Below are 18,056 nucleotides of genomic sequence, written 5' to 3'. Positions count from 1 at the left end.
GTTCATAGTGACAAGAGGATGAGCCTAATGCATAAAGGAAAATACAATAGGGCACTATATCTCCCCCGTAATAAAACAGTGACGTAAGGACTTTTAGATACTTTTGAAGATTCAGATGCAGTTTTTAATCGGGAACAGAACAGAGGTCAGTCTCTGGCTTTTAGATGGTCTCATCAGATTTAGAAGTGCTGAATCAAATCAATAATGGGATTTCCTTCATGGCAAGACGCATACTTGTTTCACAAACATGGCTGAAAAAAACATGAATAATTACATTATACATTATTATATCGCAGGCCTATTTGATGAAGATTAAAAGGGCTATCAAATATAATATATAACAGGAACCATCTCATTGCAGTTTTTCAATGTTTCTGTTTTTCCTGCAAGGTCACAACATTTTACAATGTTTTTGTTGAATGCCTGTTGATGCCTGTTTGTTGACTACAAACAGGCATTAATTTGTATTTGTTTTAATCCTTTACTACCTCTACGTGTAAAAGCCTTACTATATAAAGCCTTAGAGCATAATCATTTATAGTCTGGATGCACATTTATTTAAACCTGTAAACGTTATGTTGAAATACAGGAGAACTGCGCCAGTGGAACAGAAATACACAACACCGTGGCCACCGAATTCAGGGGGACTACTTTATCGCATGGAAGCACAATAACTGGCACGTCTTTGAAGGTGGTTCGCTCTTTTTGTTGCCTCTTCAGTGAAGAACTTCCACCTCCGTCCCCCACACACACAGGGAAATTTACATTCAGTCCCTCTCTGTCCCCTCCTCACACCTGTATGTACCCGGTCCGAGGTGTGAATGCACCTGCGTCCTCTATCCTCACTCCGCTCCGCTCACCCGCAGCTCTCATTGCTCCAGCGGCGTCCTTCGTCCGGACACCTCGCGGATCAAACATGTTCGGCGCTTTCTTCTGCGCGCTCGTTTCATTGCATCCGATTTTCTGTTCTCGCTGGTCTCTGGCAGCTCTTCCTCCGGATCGCGAGGACGCGCCGTGGTTCGTGGGCTGCGTCAGCGCCAGCAGCAGCCTTTACAGAACCGAAGGGGCCCGTGACCTTGACCCGGCCACTTGCTGTGTTCTCTGTCTGGAGAAAGGGTAAGTTGGAGGGGGGGGGGGGGGGGGGGGGGACCCGTTGAATAGTTGCATTTAGTCTAAGGTTGATTTGTGTGTATTTCTGTCTAATTACGGTTTTAAAATCCGTCATTTGTGACCATTACTTTCCCAAATGTGATATTATTGTAGAGCAACCTATTAATATATAAGAAAACTGATTAATTGATTACCTCTAAACTCATTCTGACGCCTATTTTTTTGTAGCTGATGTTCTTATTCTCAAATCCCACTTTAGATATTGTAATGTATTTTCAATCACGGACCAGCCCTACTTAATTAGGACTTTGATGAACAAAGAAATAGGTGAAAATAAAAAAAGAATTCTTCCATGACAAAAAAGGACTTTTGCAATAGAATTCAATGTGTGCTTAGTCTGCTCAGACAGATATATTGGTTGACTTCTGCAGAACTCAGACAAGTATCTTTTTTTGTTCTCACTACATGTAGCTTATTGCTGAAAAAAACAGTTGCACCCTTTTGTTTCTATAACAGAAGTGTCCCACCACACAAGTGCTGAGTTTCGTAACAGTGTGCTGATGCACTTGCAGAACTTTCAGTATTTGTTGTTGAAGGTACCAGGTTGCAGCGTTGACCTCAGAGGCTTGTTACTGTGGCAACCAGCAACGTGGTTTCGTGGCCAGTGAGTGTTTCAACACATCTTCCAGTGGGGGGACAAAAGATGACAGAGGAGGAGGACAAAGGTGAGACGGACTGCTGCCTTGTCCTTTGTCTTTCAGTGTAACCTCAGCTTCTCTGATTCATGTCTGGATCGACCAGTGACTGAGGGCCGCTGTGTTCTTTCTGCCATCACACGAGTAAAACATTTACATCAGTACCACAGTCTTTGAAGCTTTTTTTTTATCTTTTCTTTTCCTTTCTTCAGTGTCCTCCACTTGCCTGTTGGAGGTGCACCGGGAAGTGTGGCCCTCTACAGAACCGAAGGACCATTTCTGCACAGCGTTCGCCTGTCCACGTCTCCGGACAGAGTGCAGGCTGGGAAGACTTTTATCATGGAAGTTTCTGGAAACCTGGCCGGACGCCCCAACCAGCCAACAGGTCAGCTGCTGCTCAACACACAAGTGCAGTTCTCAGGAAACAGGACTCTTCAAGTTGCACACAAGGCTCGACTCTTTTGTTACAAATGATGCCTGACTTGGAGGCCTTTGATCTTTCCTCCGGTAATTACAAGTGAAAATGTTTTTTTTAAACTAGTTTACGTGTGCAACCTTTTAATTTCATGATTTATTCCTAGTTTTTACTTCAATGAGTTGTACAATACGGTTAATTATGTTTAAATATGTTTAAAAATGTATTATTTATCATTACCAATCATTAGTATCAAAATGATTAGAGGAAGATACATGCTCAAGTTTGTTCCAACTGTCGACAGAATTTTAGAAATTGTTATTTCACATTGAAAGGTTCAGTGATTTTACAAAAATGGTCACAGCCACGTTGCATAAAACATACAAATGATTGGATATAAACTACAAATACACATTTTCTATAATTCTTTGTTTACAACTGCAGTCGAGCTGTAATGTGGACACAACTCCTCAACAATAATTTCTCCATTGTATATATTGTATTTCTTAAATAATTTCAATACAACATTTGTAAATTTGATGACATTATACAAGCAACTCTGCTTGAGATTTTTTTCTAAAATAATGGTTGAAAAAGTATTTATCATTTAGATTTTTTTGACCAATATTTCCTGCAGAATGGGCCTGTTAATGAGTTTGTATGTGAAAAAATATATTTTCAGGGGAAAAAAAATACATATTTGATTTAAACCTGCACATTTATTTATTGATTTGTAGCATTATTGTTTCTATTTTTCTGTTTCAAATTAGTTTCCTTGTGATTTTTAGGGATTCTGGGTCTAGGAGAGCGGGACCTCTCTTACGTCACTGTTGAGTTTCAGAAAACGACCCCTACAGGTCAAAGTTCACACCGTGTCAATGTGTTGGATGACGGCTCCTTTGTTGTGTCATCTGATGGGATTTTGGCAACGCCAGGAGAGTATCAACTCAGTAAGTGAACTAGAGCAAGCAAATTTAGTCAAATGGAGATCAATGAATCAAGGAAAAATATGCATGGTTACGTTTTCACCCTCTTTCTCTCCTTTTTTCTCCTTCACCCCGTCATTTTTTTGTGTAGACGTCAGCGTCTCCAACCCCCTCTCAACAGCCTCCTCCACCCTCCACCTCTCCGTCTTGCAGCCCTCTGCAGACGGCACGGTGGTCTCTGTGCCTCGCGGCCCCCTGGGTGTCCCCTCCAGCAGCCCATTCCCACAAAGAGGCTCCAACAGAGAGACAGTGGAGGAAGCGCACCCGGGCGACCCCACCACGCTGCAGGCCCACATGGCCGACGGTCCGCCAGGAGAGTTTTTTCAGTGGATTACTGGCAACCAAAAAGGGGGGGAAAAAAAGGTAGTCAAGACAGCTTGCCGTCCCACATCCGAGTGTTTGATCAGCACTGTGGTGAGTGGAGCTGACGGAGGAGCACTGCTAGGTGGTTTTTACATTCAATGTTGTCAGCATTCAAGGCTAAAAATCTCAGATTTTTCATTTCAAGTGCATGTTCTTATGAAATTTACCGAAATGGATCAACAAAGCTAAATGACGGCCGGTAGCTGTTTAAAAATGTTTTTTACATTGCACTAAATCAGGGATGTTAAGGACTGCCTGCTTATCTTTAAAGTCCATCTTCTTTGTGACTTTTTTTAAACAAATAATTTCCCATAGATTGTGATATTAAAGAGGTAAAAGCTAAACAATTGTATTATTTATTTTCTATTATTCTTTTTAATGTCTTTCATCAGCTTCAAGTATTTTAACCAATTGGTTATAGAGGACTCATTAAAGACATCAGGTGGATTATATAGATTAAATTTAAATTTGGTGAAAATAGTTCAAATGTGTATATAATTAGAATTATGGACATGTCTCATGTGGTAGCTCTGTATCAATGCAATAAGCCCAATTAGAGTATTGGTTCAACTGAACCCTGAATAAAACATGTTTCTTAAATGAATTGCAGACCAAGGAAAGTTGCCTCAGAGCGTCTCTTCTCTACACTTCTGACCCAACGTCAGTGCCGCTCTCCGACCTCCTGCCTCAGGCCTTTGTGGTGGAAGAGATCACACGTGCAGCGGTTTCTTCTCAGACTTGGAAGTCAGCAGTATCCACGCACACAGAAGTCCACCTGCAGGTGGTCGGCCCCGTCAGCCGAGCGGGGTCGCGGGTTATTTGGACTTTCAGTTTGGAAAATAACACTGGGATCAGCAGGAGCAGCGAAGACTGGAGCGCGAATGTGTCTCTCACAGCGGCAGGCCGTTACAAGGTGACAGCCGAGGCCTTGAGCCCAATCAGCCGGGCCTCGCTCTGCACACACATCCTGGTTCAGGATCCGGTTGGGGAGTTATTACTGAACGTTTCCAGCGTGGTCACGGCCCACCGAAGACACCCGGTTTCATTTACCGTCACAGCGGGCTCAAATGTGACCGTGTCTCTGCTGGTGAATACGACGCTGCTGCACAGAAACTGCAGCTACGCTGCAGGGGAGGAGACGACGGTGGTTTCGCTTTTCGACCAAACCGGGACAGTTGTGGTTGAGCTGCGAGCAGAGAATCGAGTGTCTTCTCAGAGCAAAAGCGTAACAGTGCGCGTCGAGGGCAACAGGAAACCAAAAGCTGTTGTTAATCCAACATGGCGACCACCCAGCAGTCAAAGTCCTGTTCACAACCTGGATGACAATGGTGAGAAAATGTTTTTAATGAACACCCACTGAGCAGTCTAAAGCTATTTTAGTGGGATTTTGTTTGCTTGTAATTATTGAGAAAATGTCTAGAAGATTTTTTTTTTATTATTGTCAATGTCAAAATATTTTTATCTTTGGTCATGACAAATTTCTTAAAATTAATTATTTATTTTTATCCGTATACTGTGGGTTTGGTTCTGTTTTTTAACACTGTCAAAGAAAATGACAGCTTCAAAATGATCAAGTAGATCAATGCTGATGCGGTCTTCTAATTTGAATTTTGTTTCTTTTCTATCACTATGATTTTCAATTAATATATTCTAAATCGTTTTTTCAAACCAGATTTTAGTGTAATGCTTTACATTATGTTTCATATTTATTAGTTGGAATGCTTCAAGCATTCCAAGTATTGTTCTTCTAATCTTTATTAGTTGGAATGCTTCAAGCATTCCAAGTATTGTTCTTCTAATTAGTTGGAATGCTTCAAGCATTCCAAGTATTGTTCTTCTAATCTTTATTCCGCCTTATTAGTTGGAATGCTTCAAGCATTCCAAGTATTGTTCTTCTAATCTTTATTCAACTTATTAGTTGGAATGCTTCAAGCATTCCAAGTATTGTTCTTCTAATCTTTATTCAACTTATTATTATTCTTCTATTTCTTCCGCGCCCCCTTTCAACTCCTTCACACTTTCAGCTATTAAGACCATTCAAATATTAAAATGTTCAGCTCCTTCAGGAGAGGTGTGCTATGACTTTTCAGCTTTTTAGCTCTTATAATTGAATTAATATAAATTAAAAACATCAACCTTTTTTAACATGGTTTCCAATGGATTACATTTTCAAATCCTCTCAAAACTTGTTCAACTTTCAACTTTTTCAGCTCTTCCAATCTTTCAGCTAGAGACACCATTTAAACTTTAAAATGGTGACACAAGTCTTAACAATTATTTAAAAAAAACAGCTTGTTGATATCTATTATACTTTTTTCATAATCACTAATTATGTTCCATTAGTTTTGGGGTCCTTTTTGAATTTAGAGTGGGCGCTAGAGTGCAGACAAAGTGGGAAGACAAGAGAGGGTCCATGTTTTGTAAACTGCTGGTAGAGCAGTTTTAAAACACATAGAGACATAAAAACTAGACTCAAACGTTCGGTAGAGTCTTGTGTCTCTCAAAATGTCATTATTTTTTGGCTACTCCAAATAGTTTTGCTCCAGGAAGCATTTGTTTGAGGTGTGGGTTTTCTGTAAATCACTGCCTGTCTGTGAGCAGCTTCTCCGTCGCCATGGATACTCCACTCTGTCAGTTGGTCTCACCCAGCTGAACCATAACGGCTGATTAGTGTCGTCACGTGACACAGCTATTCTTTCAACCAGGGTTCGTACAGTCATGGAAAAAATAACAATACGGACATGTTTCTTTATATACAGCCCCTGAGATTACTTTGGGATGTCAATCTGAAGTTCCACACCCAATAGCGCCCCTGAACTTGGCCATAGGTCCGGCCAATCATTGACCAGGAAGTTGTGTGCAGGCGAACGGAGAGAGCGGAGGGGGCGGGACGAGGGAGAGACTAAGAGCGATGAGCAATGGCGGATACGATGGCAGATGCGTCTGCTAATCGCAAGTTTAGCTTCAAGTTAAGTTCAGGGTCCGTGTCGAGGAAGAATGACATGGACGTGCGTGTCGTGAGTGGGGACGGTGACCCGGGATGAGCAGAGCGTAAGTAATGTGCAGGCAGGACGGTTAGATATTTGGGACATGGGAGAGCGATACGTGCTAGCTAGTTATACTGCTAACGAGGCTACTCCCCTTCTGCTGGGGTGTGACGTTGTTCCTTCGGTGTTGTCATTAAGCTGCAGGCACGTGAGTTTATTTTCTTACGCGAGTGATACTATTAATAACCTTTTCATGGATCGCAAGAAGGTCCGTAGGTTAATAAGCACGTCAAAAGTTACGGGGGAGGGGCGTGACGTTGTTCGGTGATTGAGCTGCAGGCACGTGAGTTTATTTTCTTACGCGAGTGATACTATTAATAACCTTTTCACGGTCCGCAAGAAGGTCCGTAGGTTAATAAGCACGTCAAAAGTTACGGGGGAGGGGCGTGACGTTGTTCTTTTGGTGATTGAGAGGCAGCCACGTGAGTTTATTTTCTTACACCGTGTGATACTATTAATAAACTTTTCGCGGACCGCAAGAAGGTCCGTCGGTTAATAAGCACGTCGAAAGTTACGGGGGACCCCGGACGAGCGGACCTTAAGTAATGTGGAGGCAGGACGGTTAGGTATTTCAAACATGGGAGAGAGATGAGCGCTAGCTAGCTAAACTGCTAACGAGGCTACTCCCCGTATGCTGGACTTAAACCGGGGGCGTGACGTTCCTTCGGTGTTGTTATTAAGCTGCTGGCGGAGCCCGGGAAGTACACCTGTGATTGAGGAAGCGCAACGGTAGGATGTTAGCCGCTAGTTAAGTGTTTAGCTGACTTTAGGAACTTTATTAGCTCGTCTCCAACGCTGAAGGCTTCACCGCGCCAGCGAATAACGACGGCCAGCCGCCTCACCTCTACAGCCCGTGATGTGCCAGCAGCACGCATGCTTTCTCTCCCTCCCTCTCCCACGCCACTACCCGACGTGAGTAATATCCTGCCACACGTGAATCCACCTTGTCCACGAACAGCAACGTGATCAGCTGATCGTGGCTCCTTTTTTTACGTCTACGTTATGGGTAGTTTTGAATGCTGTGATTACATGTTTGCTGCATTCAGTGTTACAGTACAGTGTTAAGCTTGGCCTGTCGTTTACTGCATCTATGGCTATATGTTGCTAATGACATTACCACGCAGTGGAATGAATGTACGTTGTTACGGGGAATTTATTTGTTTTGTTCTGGTTACTGAGCCCCCTTCAGTTAGAATAACTCCCCCTTGAGTAAGACTGGTGTTTCCCTGTTAAAGCATGGTCATGAACAAGGGGAAATGTTTCAGTATGAAATAATTGTTCTAAAATTCTCTAATTAAATCATACTTTGAAATTTAACTTTCTATATGGTTGGTTCGACCTGCTACATAACTATACTATAACGAGTCTTCATACGTTTTAATGTGGTGTCAGAGACTGATGTTGTTCACCGGTTACGTCTGTTTGAGGACAGAGTTTAGTTTTATAACTAGTATATAACTAAACCGTATATTACTACAGAGAATGTATTTTTTAATTCTCAGCTTTTCCTATTTCTATTATTTCAGCAACGTTTAAATTAAATTCAGCTTTTATTATTTCTGTGTTTTCAAATTCATAGAAGCTTCTCCCATTTTTGTTTTTTTGCAATTCTTTCAAGTTGATTTCAGCTTTTCTCATTTCTGTATTTTCAGCCATTTTTAAATGTATTTCAGCTTTTTCTATTCATTCAGCAATGTTAAGAATAATTTCAGCTTGTTTCATTTCTGTACTTTAAGCAACTTTTTGAAATTAATTTCAGCTTTCTGCATTCCAACGCATTTTCAGCAGGAAATGCATTTTCTAGTTCAATATTAATCTTATTCTTCTATTTCTTCCGCCGCACCTTTCAACTCCTTCACACTTTCAGCTATTAAGACCATTCAAATATTAAAATATTCAGCTCCTTCAGGAGAGGTGTGCTATGACTCTTCAGCTTTTTAGCTCTTATAATTGAATTAATATAAATTAAATTGTTCAACTTTTTTAACATGGTTTCCAATGGAATAAATTTTCAAATCCTCTCAAAACTTGTTCAACTTTCAACTTTTTCAGCTCTTCCAATCTTTCAGCTAGAGACACCATTTAAACTTTAAAATGTTGACACAAGTCTTAACAATTTCCTAAAAAAAACAGCTTGTTGATATCTATTATAGTTTTTTCATAACCACTCATTATGTTTCACTAGTTTTGGGGTCCTTTTCGAATTTAGAGTGAGCGCTAGAGTGCGGACAAAGTCGGAAGACAAGAGAGGGTCCATGTTTTGTAAACTGCTGGTAGAGCAGTTTTAAAACACATAGAGACATAAAAACTACACTCAAACGTTCGGTAGAGTCTTGTGTCTCTCAAAATGTCATTATTTTTTGGCTACTCCAAATAGTTTTGCTCCAGGAAGCATTTGTTTGAGGTGTGGGTTTTCTGTAAATCACTGCCTGTCTGTGAGCAGCTTCTCCGTCGCCATGGATACTCCACTCTGTCAGTTGGTCTCACCCAGCTGAACCATAACGGCTGATTAGTGTCGTCACGTGACACAGCTATTCTTTCAACCAGGGTTCGTACAGTCATGGAAAAAAATAACAATACGGACATGTTTCTTTATATACAGCCCCTGAGATTACTTTGGGATGTCAATCTGAAGTTCCACACCCAATAGCGCCCCTGAACTTGGCCATAGGTCCGGCCAATCATTGACCAGGAAGTTGTGTGCAGGCGAACGGAGAGAGCGGAGGGGGGGGGGACGAGGGAGAGACTAAGAGCGATGAGCAATGGCGGATACGATGGCAGATGCGTCTGCTAATCGCAAGTTTAGCTTCAAGTTAAGTTCAGGGTCCGTGTCGAGGAAGAATGACATGGACGTGCGTGTCGTGAGTGGGGACGGTGACCCGGGATGAGCAGAGCGTAAGTAATGTGCAGGCAGGACGGTTAGATATTTGGGACATGGGAGAGCGATACGTGCTAGCTAGTTATACTGCTAACGAGGCTACTCCCCTTCTGCTGGGGTGTGACGTTGTTCCTTCGGTGTTGTCATTAAGCTGCAGGCACGTGAGTTTATTTTCTTACGCGAGTGATACTATTAATAACCTTTTCATGGATCGCAAGAAGGTCCGTAGGTTAATAAGCACGTCAAAAGTTACGGGGGAGGGGCGTGACGTTGTTCGGTGATTGAGCTGCAGGCACGTGAGTTTATTTTCTTACGCGAGTGATACTATTAATAACCTTTTCACGGTCCGCAAGAAGGTCCGTAGGTTAATAAGCACGTCAAAAGTTACGGGGGAGGGGCGTGACGTTGTTCTTTTGGTGATTGAGAGGCAGCCACGTGAGTTTATTTTCTTACACCGTGTGATACTATTAATAAACTTTTCGCGGACCGCAAGAAGGTCCGTCGGTTAATAAGCACGTCGAAAGTTACGGGGGACCCCGGACGAGCGGACCTTAAGTAATGTGGAGGCAGGACGGTTAGGTATTTCAAACATGGGAGAGAGATGAGCGCTAGCTAGCTAAACTGCTAACGAGGCTACTCCCCGTATGCTGGACTTAAACCGGGGGCGTGACGTTCCTTCGGTGTTGTTATTAAGTTGCTGGCGGAGCCCGGGAAGTACACCTGTGATTGAGGAAGCGCAACGGTAGGATGTTAGCCGCTAGTTAAGTGTTTAGCTGACTTTAGGAACTTTATTAGCTCGTCTCCAACGCTGAAGGCTTCACCGCGCCAGCGAATAACGACGGCCAGCCGCCTCACCTCTACAGCCCGTGATGTGCCAGCAGCACGCATGCTTTCTCTCCCTCCCTCTCCCACGCCACTACCCGACGTGAGTAATATCCTGCCACACGTGAATCCACCTTGTCCACGAACAGCAACGTGATCAGCTGATCGTGGCTCCTTTTTTTACGTCTACGTTATGGGTAGTTTTGAATGCTGTGATTACATGTTTGCTGCATTCAGTGTTACAGTACAGTGTTAAGCTTGGCCTGTCGTTTACTGCATCTATGGCTATATGTTGCTAATGACATTACCACGCAGTGGAATGAATGTACGTTGTTACGGGGAATTTATTTGTTTTGTTCTGGTTACTGAGCCCCCTTCAGTTAGAATAACTCCCCCTTGAGTAAGACTGGTGTTTCCCTGTTAAAGCATGGTCATGAACAAGGGGAAATGTTTCAGTATGAAATAATTGTTCTAAAATTCTCTAATTAAATCATACTTTGAAATTTAACTTTCTATATGGTTGGTTCGACCTGCTACATAACTATACTATAACGAGTCTTCATACGTTTTAATGTGGTGTCAGAGACTGATGTTGTTCACCGGTTACGTCTGTTTGAGGACAGAGTTTAGTTTTATAACTAGTATATAACTAAACCGTATATTACTACAGAGAATGTATTTTTTAATTCTCAGCTTTTCCTATTTCTATTATTTCAGCAACGTTTAAATTAAATTCAGCTTTTATTATTTCTGTGTTTTCAAATTCATAGAAGCTTCTCCCATTTTTGTTTTTTTGCAATTCTTTCAAGTTGATTTCAGCTTTTCTCATTTCTGTATTTTCAGCCATTTTTAAATGTATTTCAGCTTTTTCTATTCATTCAGCAATGTTAAGAATAATTTCAGCTTGTTTCATTTCTGTACTTTAAGCAACTTTTTGAAATTAATTTCAGCTTTCTGCATTCCAACGCATTTTCAGCAGGAAATGCATTTTCTAGTTCATCTTCTTCATATTATTATTCTTCTATTTCTTCCGCCGCACCTTTCAACTCCTTCACACTTTCAGCTATTAAGACCATTCAAATATTAAAATGTTCAGCTCATTCAGGGGAGGGGTGCTATGACTTTTCAGCTTTTTAGCTCTTATAATTGAATTAATATAAATTAATATCTTCAACCTTTTTAACATGGTTTCCTAATGGATTCAATTTTCAAATCCTTTCAAAACTTCTTCAACTTTCAACTTTTTCAGCTTTTCCAATCTTTCAGCTAGAGACACCATTTAAACTTTAAAATGTTGACACAAGTCTTAACAATTTCCTAAAAAAAACAGCTTGTTGATATCTATTATAGTTTTTTCATAACCACTCATTATGTTTCACTAGTTTTGGGGTCCTTTTCGAATTTAGAGTGAGCGCTAGAGTGCGGGCAAAGTCGGAAGACAAGAGAGGGTCCATGTTTTGTAAACTGTTGGTAGAGCAGTTTTAAAAGACATAAAGACATAAAAACTACACTCAAACGTTCGGTAGAGTCTTGTGTCGCTCAAAATGTAATTATTTTTTGGCTACTCCAAATAGTTTTGCTCCAGGAAGCATTTGTTTGAGGTGTGGGTTCTCGGTAACTGTCTGTGAGCTAAGTGCACCTTGCTCCGTTGCCGCGCCAACGAGCTGGGGCTCTTTCTGTGACTCACAGCTGATCCTAATTAGCTGATTAGTGCAGCCTGACATGACCTCCTTCTCTCCACCTTCTCTCATCATTTCAAACCCCCATGGAGGGAGTTCTTACTGTAATGTTTGATGAGGCCTATTAAATAATATATACTGTCTCTCAACCCCCCCACCCACTCCCCCAATACCATCATTTCAAAATAAAAGCTGCAGTGATTATGTTATTTAAACATGAAGCTTAGGATTCAGCTGTTTCGTTGAATACTTATTGCGCTTTCAAATAGTACTACAACCACTACTAATATTTCTAGTACTTCTAGTAGTACTTCTAGTATTTAAACTGGTATTATTACTAAAATACTTTTACTACTAGTATTTCAACCCAATGGAGGGAATTCTTACTGTAATGTTTGATGAGGCCTATTAAATAATATATACTGTCTCTCAACCCCCCACCCCGCCACCCACTCACCCAATACCATCATTTCAAAATAAAAAGCTGCAGTGATTATGTTATTTAAACATAAAGCTTAGGATTCAGCTGTTTCGTTGAATACTTATTGCGCTTTCAAATAGTACTACAACCACTACTAGAATGTCTAGTACTTCTAGTAGTACTTCTAGTATTTCAACTGGTATTATTACTAAAATACTTTTACTACTAGTATTTCAACCCAATGGAGGGAATTCTTACTGTAATGTTTGATGAGGCCTATTAAATAATATATACTGTCTCTCAACCCCTGCACCTACTCACCCACTCCCCCAATACCATCATTTCAAAATAAAAGCTGCAATGATTATCTAATTTAGCCATGAAGCTTAGGATGAAGCTGTTTCGTTGAATACTTATTGCGCTTTCAAATAGTACTACAACCACTACTAGAATGTCTAGTACTTCTAGTAGTACTTCTAGTATTTCAACTGGTAGTATTACTAAAATGACTTTTACTACTACTAATATTACTAGTACTACTAGTATTTCAACCCCAATGGTGGGAATTCTTACTGTAATGTTTGATGAGGCCCATCAATTAATAATTTTAGTTTTCTTAGCTTAGGGCGACTGTGGGTGAGTGGGGAGCGCGGGCGGCCGTCCTCCAATCAGAGGGTTGGCGGTCTGATCCCAGGCCTGGCTAACCTGTATGTCACTGTGTCCTTGGGCAAGACACTTGATCCCAGAATTGTTCCTCTAGCTGTGACTACACTGTGTGAATGTTAGTTACTGGTTGGGCAGGTGCCACTGTGTATGGTAGGTCCTGTCATTGGTGTGTGAATGGGTGAATGATGTTATGTAGTGTTAAGGTGCTTTGAGTGGTCAGAAGACTAGAAGAGCGCTGTACAAATCTATTTTACCAAGTCCATTTGGTTTGAATAACAAACAGTCTGTCTCTCAAACCCCCCCACCCAATTCCATTATTTCAAAATAAAAGCCTCAATGATTATCTGTACCTCAACAATGGGTACACCACAATTGCTTTCAAATACTAGTGAAACTAGTACTTACTTCTTCTACTGCTGCTAGTACCACTAGTACCACAATTACAACTATAGTACTAAACTTTATATTACTACAAAAAATGTATTTTTTAATTCTCAGCTTTTCCTATTTCTATTATTTCAGCTTTTATTATTTGTGTTTTCAAATTCATAGAAGCTTCTCCCATTTCTTTTTTTGCAATTCTTTCAAGTTCATTTCAGCTTTTCTCATTTCTGTAATTTCAGCAATTTTAAATGTATTTCAGCCTTTTCTATTTCAGCAATGTTTAGAAAATTTCTGTATTTTCAGCCATTTTTAAATGTATTTCAGCTTGTTTCAATTCTGTACTTTAAGCAACTTTTTCATATTATTTTCAGCCTGCATTCCAACGCATTTTCAGCAGGAAATGCATTTTCTAGTTCATCTTCTTCATATTATTCTATTTCTTCCGCCGCACCTTTCAACTCCTTCACACTTTCAGCTATTAAGACCATTCAAATATTAAAATGTTCAGCTCATTCAGGGGAGGGGTGCTATGACTTTTCAGCTTTTTAGCTCTTATAATTGAATTAATATAAATTAATATCTTCAACCTTTTTAACATGGTTTCCTAATGAATTAAATTTTCAAATCCTTTCAAAACTTCTTCAACTTTCAACTTTTTCAGCTTTTCCAATCTTTCAGCTAGAGACACCATTTAAACTTTAAAATGTTGACACAAGTCTTAACAATTTTATAAAAAAAACAGCTTGTTGATATCTATTATAGTTTTTTCATAAACACTAATTATGTTTCATTAGTTTTGGGGTTTCTTTCGAATTTAGAGTGGAGTTTTCCGGATTGTCCCGCGATTTAGAGTGAGCGCCGTGTGAGGATTCAGTAAAAAAAAAAGAGGCACTTTTATCTTTACGGCCACAATATTCACTTTTCAGCCTTCATTTAAAAAGAAAACATTAGCCGTGCTTGTGCTGGTTGGACTCGTATAAGTTTGGAATGTCAGAGTTATTTACTTTTTGCGTGAGGAGCCTGATTGTGAGACAAAGTCTGCCCCGAGCCCCATACGCTTCCATACAAATCTGCCGACATTTAAAAAAAAAAAAACACAGCCGGTACACTTTTTGTAAACGGCTGTTTGAGCAGTTTTAAAACACATAGAGACATACAAACTACACTCAAACGTTCGGTAGAGTCTTGTGTCTCTCAAAATGTCATTATTTTTTGGCTACTCCAAATAGTTTTGCTCCAGGAAGCATTTGTTTGAGGTGTGGATTTTGTCTAAATCTCTTCACTCTCTTCGCCGTGAGCTAATTAGCGATCAGCTGTTGATCTATGGCCATAAAGACGTAGCTCAGGGACGTGCAGGTTTAACCGTGGTTAGATAACGGTACGTGTGGACGTGCGTGTCGTGAGTTGGGACGGAGACCCGGGATGAGCAGACCGTAAGTAATGTGGAGGCTGGACGGTAAGATATTTGAGACATGTGAGAGCCATAAGTACTAGAGTGCTAGCTAGCTAAACTGCTAACGAGGCTACTCCCCGCTGGAGACTTAAACCGTGGTTGTGACGTTGTTCCTTCGGTGTTGTCATTAAGCTGCAGGCACGTGAGTTTATTTTTTTACGCGAGTGATACTATTAATAACCTTTTCGCGGACCGCAAGAAGGTCCGTAGGTTAATAAGCACGTCAAAAGTTACGGGGAGTGGCGTGACGTTGTTCCTTCGGTGATTGAACTGCAGATACGTGAGTTTGTTTTCTTACGCGAATGACAGGAGATCGTTTGGTCTTTATTTTACGCAACAAAGCGTCAACTTAATATACTATTAATAACCTTCATCGGACCGCAAGAAGGTCCGTCAGTTAATAAGCACGTCAAAAGTTACGGTGGACCAGCCGGGGTTAGGGGGGAGGAGGGGGTCCGCTGGTGGGCGAAACTGCGCACTGAGGAGTGAACAATTGTAATCGAGATGGGGGCTGTAGTATTTGTGTGTGTGTCCACTAACATTTAATTGTCCAAGTGAAACACGTAGTACTTGTATTAGTCATTGGCGCTGTATGCGTCCATGTTTATTTCACAAAACCGCGCATCTTTATGACATCATCAAGACATGACGGTTAACTTATCCGGAAGTATCCAGGAGCGTTTTTGATGGCACCGCCACGAAGCTTTCAGTAATTTCTACACTATTTGCAAACTTTTGAGGCACTCACCAACCATGCAAAATGTTTTTATATTTTATTTTGACTTGTTGCCAGGATCTTCTCCTGTCTGGTTTATTCTGTGCACATGGGCAGGTGCCACTGTGTATGGTAGGTTGTGTCATCAGTGTATTAATGGGTGAGAGATGTCATCTAGTATTAAAGCGCTTTGAGTTGTCAGAAGACTAGCAAAGCGGTGTACAAGTTCATTAAGTTTGAATGAAAAAGATTCAGCAATGTTTAGAAGTAATTTAAGCTTTTATTAGTTCTGTATTTTGTCAAATTCATAGAAGCTTCCCCCATTTCTGTTTTTTCCAATTCTTTCAAGTTCGTTTCAGCTTTTCTCATTTCTGTATTTTCAGCAATTTTTAAATGTATTTCAGCCTTTTTTATTTCAGCAATGTTTAGAATAATTTCAGCTTGTTGCATTTTAAGCAACTTTTTGAAATTAATTTCAGCTTTTATTATTTCTGTGATTTCAAATTCATAGAAGCTTCTCCCATTTCTGTTTTTTTGATATTCTTTCAAGTTCATTTCAGCTTTTCTCATTTATGTATTTCAGCTTTTTCTATTCTTTCAGCAATGTTTAGAATAATTTCAGCTTGTTGCATTTTAAACAACTTTTTGAAATTTATTTCAGCTTTTATTTCTGTGATTTCAAATTCATAGAAGCTTCTCCCATTTCAGTTTTTTTGCAATTGTTTCAAGTTCATTTCAGCTTTACTCATTTCTGTATTTTCAGCCATTTTAAAATGTATTTCAGCTTTTTCTATTCTTTCAGCAATATTTAGAATAATTTCAGCTTGTTTCATTTCTGTACTTTAAGCAACTTTTTGAAATTAATTTCAGCTTTTTGCATTCCAACGCATTTTCAGCAGGAAATGCATTTTCTAGTTTTCATTATTATCTGCCTTAGATATTCCTCGTGGTCAGGCTTTTGGTTTATTTTGTATGAATAAATAAAATAAGTTAATGAAATCTTAATATAAAAATATTGGCTCACAGTTCACAGTTGTACTACATTTTCAATTGCGAGTGCCTTCATTAAGTTTTTCCTTCGTAAAAAGGAATATTATAAGAATAAATACATACATTTGATATATGTGCTGCAATGTGAATATCTGTTTTGTCTCTTAACAGTGTGGATTTATTCAGAAAAGCAAGCGTATCCCACAAATACCGAAATTACCTTTGTGGCCATGACTGGAGTAGCAGACCCTGTGGAATTCCTCTGGCACTTTGGGAACTCGAGATCAAAGAGAACCACCTCAAGAAACGTCACCGAAAGATACCACAAACCTGGCAGGTATGCGACCAAGTCTTTAAAATATAATATTAATGCTTCTTTGTCTCTCTCACTGTGTGCATAGTTTCATTTCACTTATTTAAAATAGTTTCAGAAGAGTTTTTAGACAAGCTGCTGTCAAAAAATGGAATTACAGTACATGGAATCTATCTTTTCCCAGCTTACAAGTATTTTCACCACCACTCTCTTGTAGGTACGCTGTAGTTGTAGTAATGTCAAGTGGCCGGACCTCCATTACCTCTGATGTGCTGCTGCTGGTAGTGCAGAGAGCTGTTAGGCTCAACAGGCTGGTCCTCCGGGCCTCCGCCCTGCAGAACCAAACCGTGACAGTGAGCTGCCGGGTCAATGTGGGCACTGATCTCACCTTCCTCTGGAGCTTTGGAGACGGATCGTCCAGGCTGGGACGGAGCACCGAGCAGCATGTTTTCCACAGGCGAGTTTCACTCTCATTATTGTTTCTTTAATTAGCTTAATGGGAGCTTCGGTCAATTCAAATAGGATGTTTCTAATACAGCTATAGGATTATTGTATTTGTGTATGTGTTAGACCATATATAATAAACAAAGCCAAAGTAGAAATGCAGATTAAATTAATTAAATTCATCATTTTTAAACTCTTTTAAACTTGATAAAATTAATAAATCTGACTAATTTGAAGGAATCCTCAGGAGGATGTGTGTTTATTAGAAAGAATACATATATAATAATCAGATGTTTTTTTACTCTCAAATAGGTTGTCATTATTGATAAGTAGAAGTTTCCATTTCTAAGTTATGAATCCAATGTACACTTTAGATTTAGATTATTTATTTCTTCAGGTTAAACAAAAAGTGTATTTTTGCCATTGTACATTTAGTGCTTATGTGTTTTTACCCTTTGCAGGACAGGAGAGTTCAGAGTGGAGGTAACTGTGTCCAACCTGGTCAGTTCTGCCTCTCTAAGCGGTCCCCTCTTTGTTGTGGACCGGCATTGTCAGCCTCCAGCAGTGAAAAACATGGGGCCTCTGAAACTACAGGTGAATTTTACCAGCGGGACTTTAACCTGTGCTATGGCTACGTTTGATAAAATGGCATCTAACTAATCCCTCTCTTCAAGG

At 40.1% G+C, this 18,056-nt stretch overlaps 1 protein-coding gene across 1 annotated transcript; it reads left to right on the top strand.

Moving 5' to 3' along the window:
* Nucleotides 1-558: 558 nt before the first annotated feature.
* LOC134107517 (uncharacterized) lies at nt 559-18,041 on the top strand. The gene is made up of 9 exons (XM_062559361.1): nt 559-1,116; nt 1,707-1,835; nt 2,018-2,190; nt 3,009-3,170; nt 3,298-3,620; nt 4,180-4,897; nt 16,796-16,961; nt 17,155-17,394; nt 17,843-18,041. The coding sequence occupies exons 1-9, from the start codon at nt 800-802 to the stop codon at nt 18,039-18,041; spliced, it is 2,427 nt and encodes an 808-aa protein (XP_062415345.1). The 5' UTR covers nt 559-799.
* The last annotated feature ends 15 nt before the right edge of the window (nt 18,042-18,056 follow it).

Source organism: Pungitius pungitius, chromosome 19 (genome assembly GCF_949316345.1).
Source record: "Pungitius pungitius chromosome 19, fPunPun2.1, whole genome shotgun sequence".
Lineage (NCBI taxonomy): Eukaryota > Metazoa > Chordata > Actinopteri > Perciformes > Gasterosteidae > Pungitius > Pungitius pungitius.
Note: the sequence above shows the minus strand (reverse complement) of the source record. Positions and strands in the feature narration are given on the sequence as shown.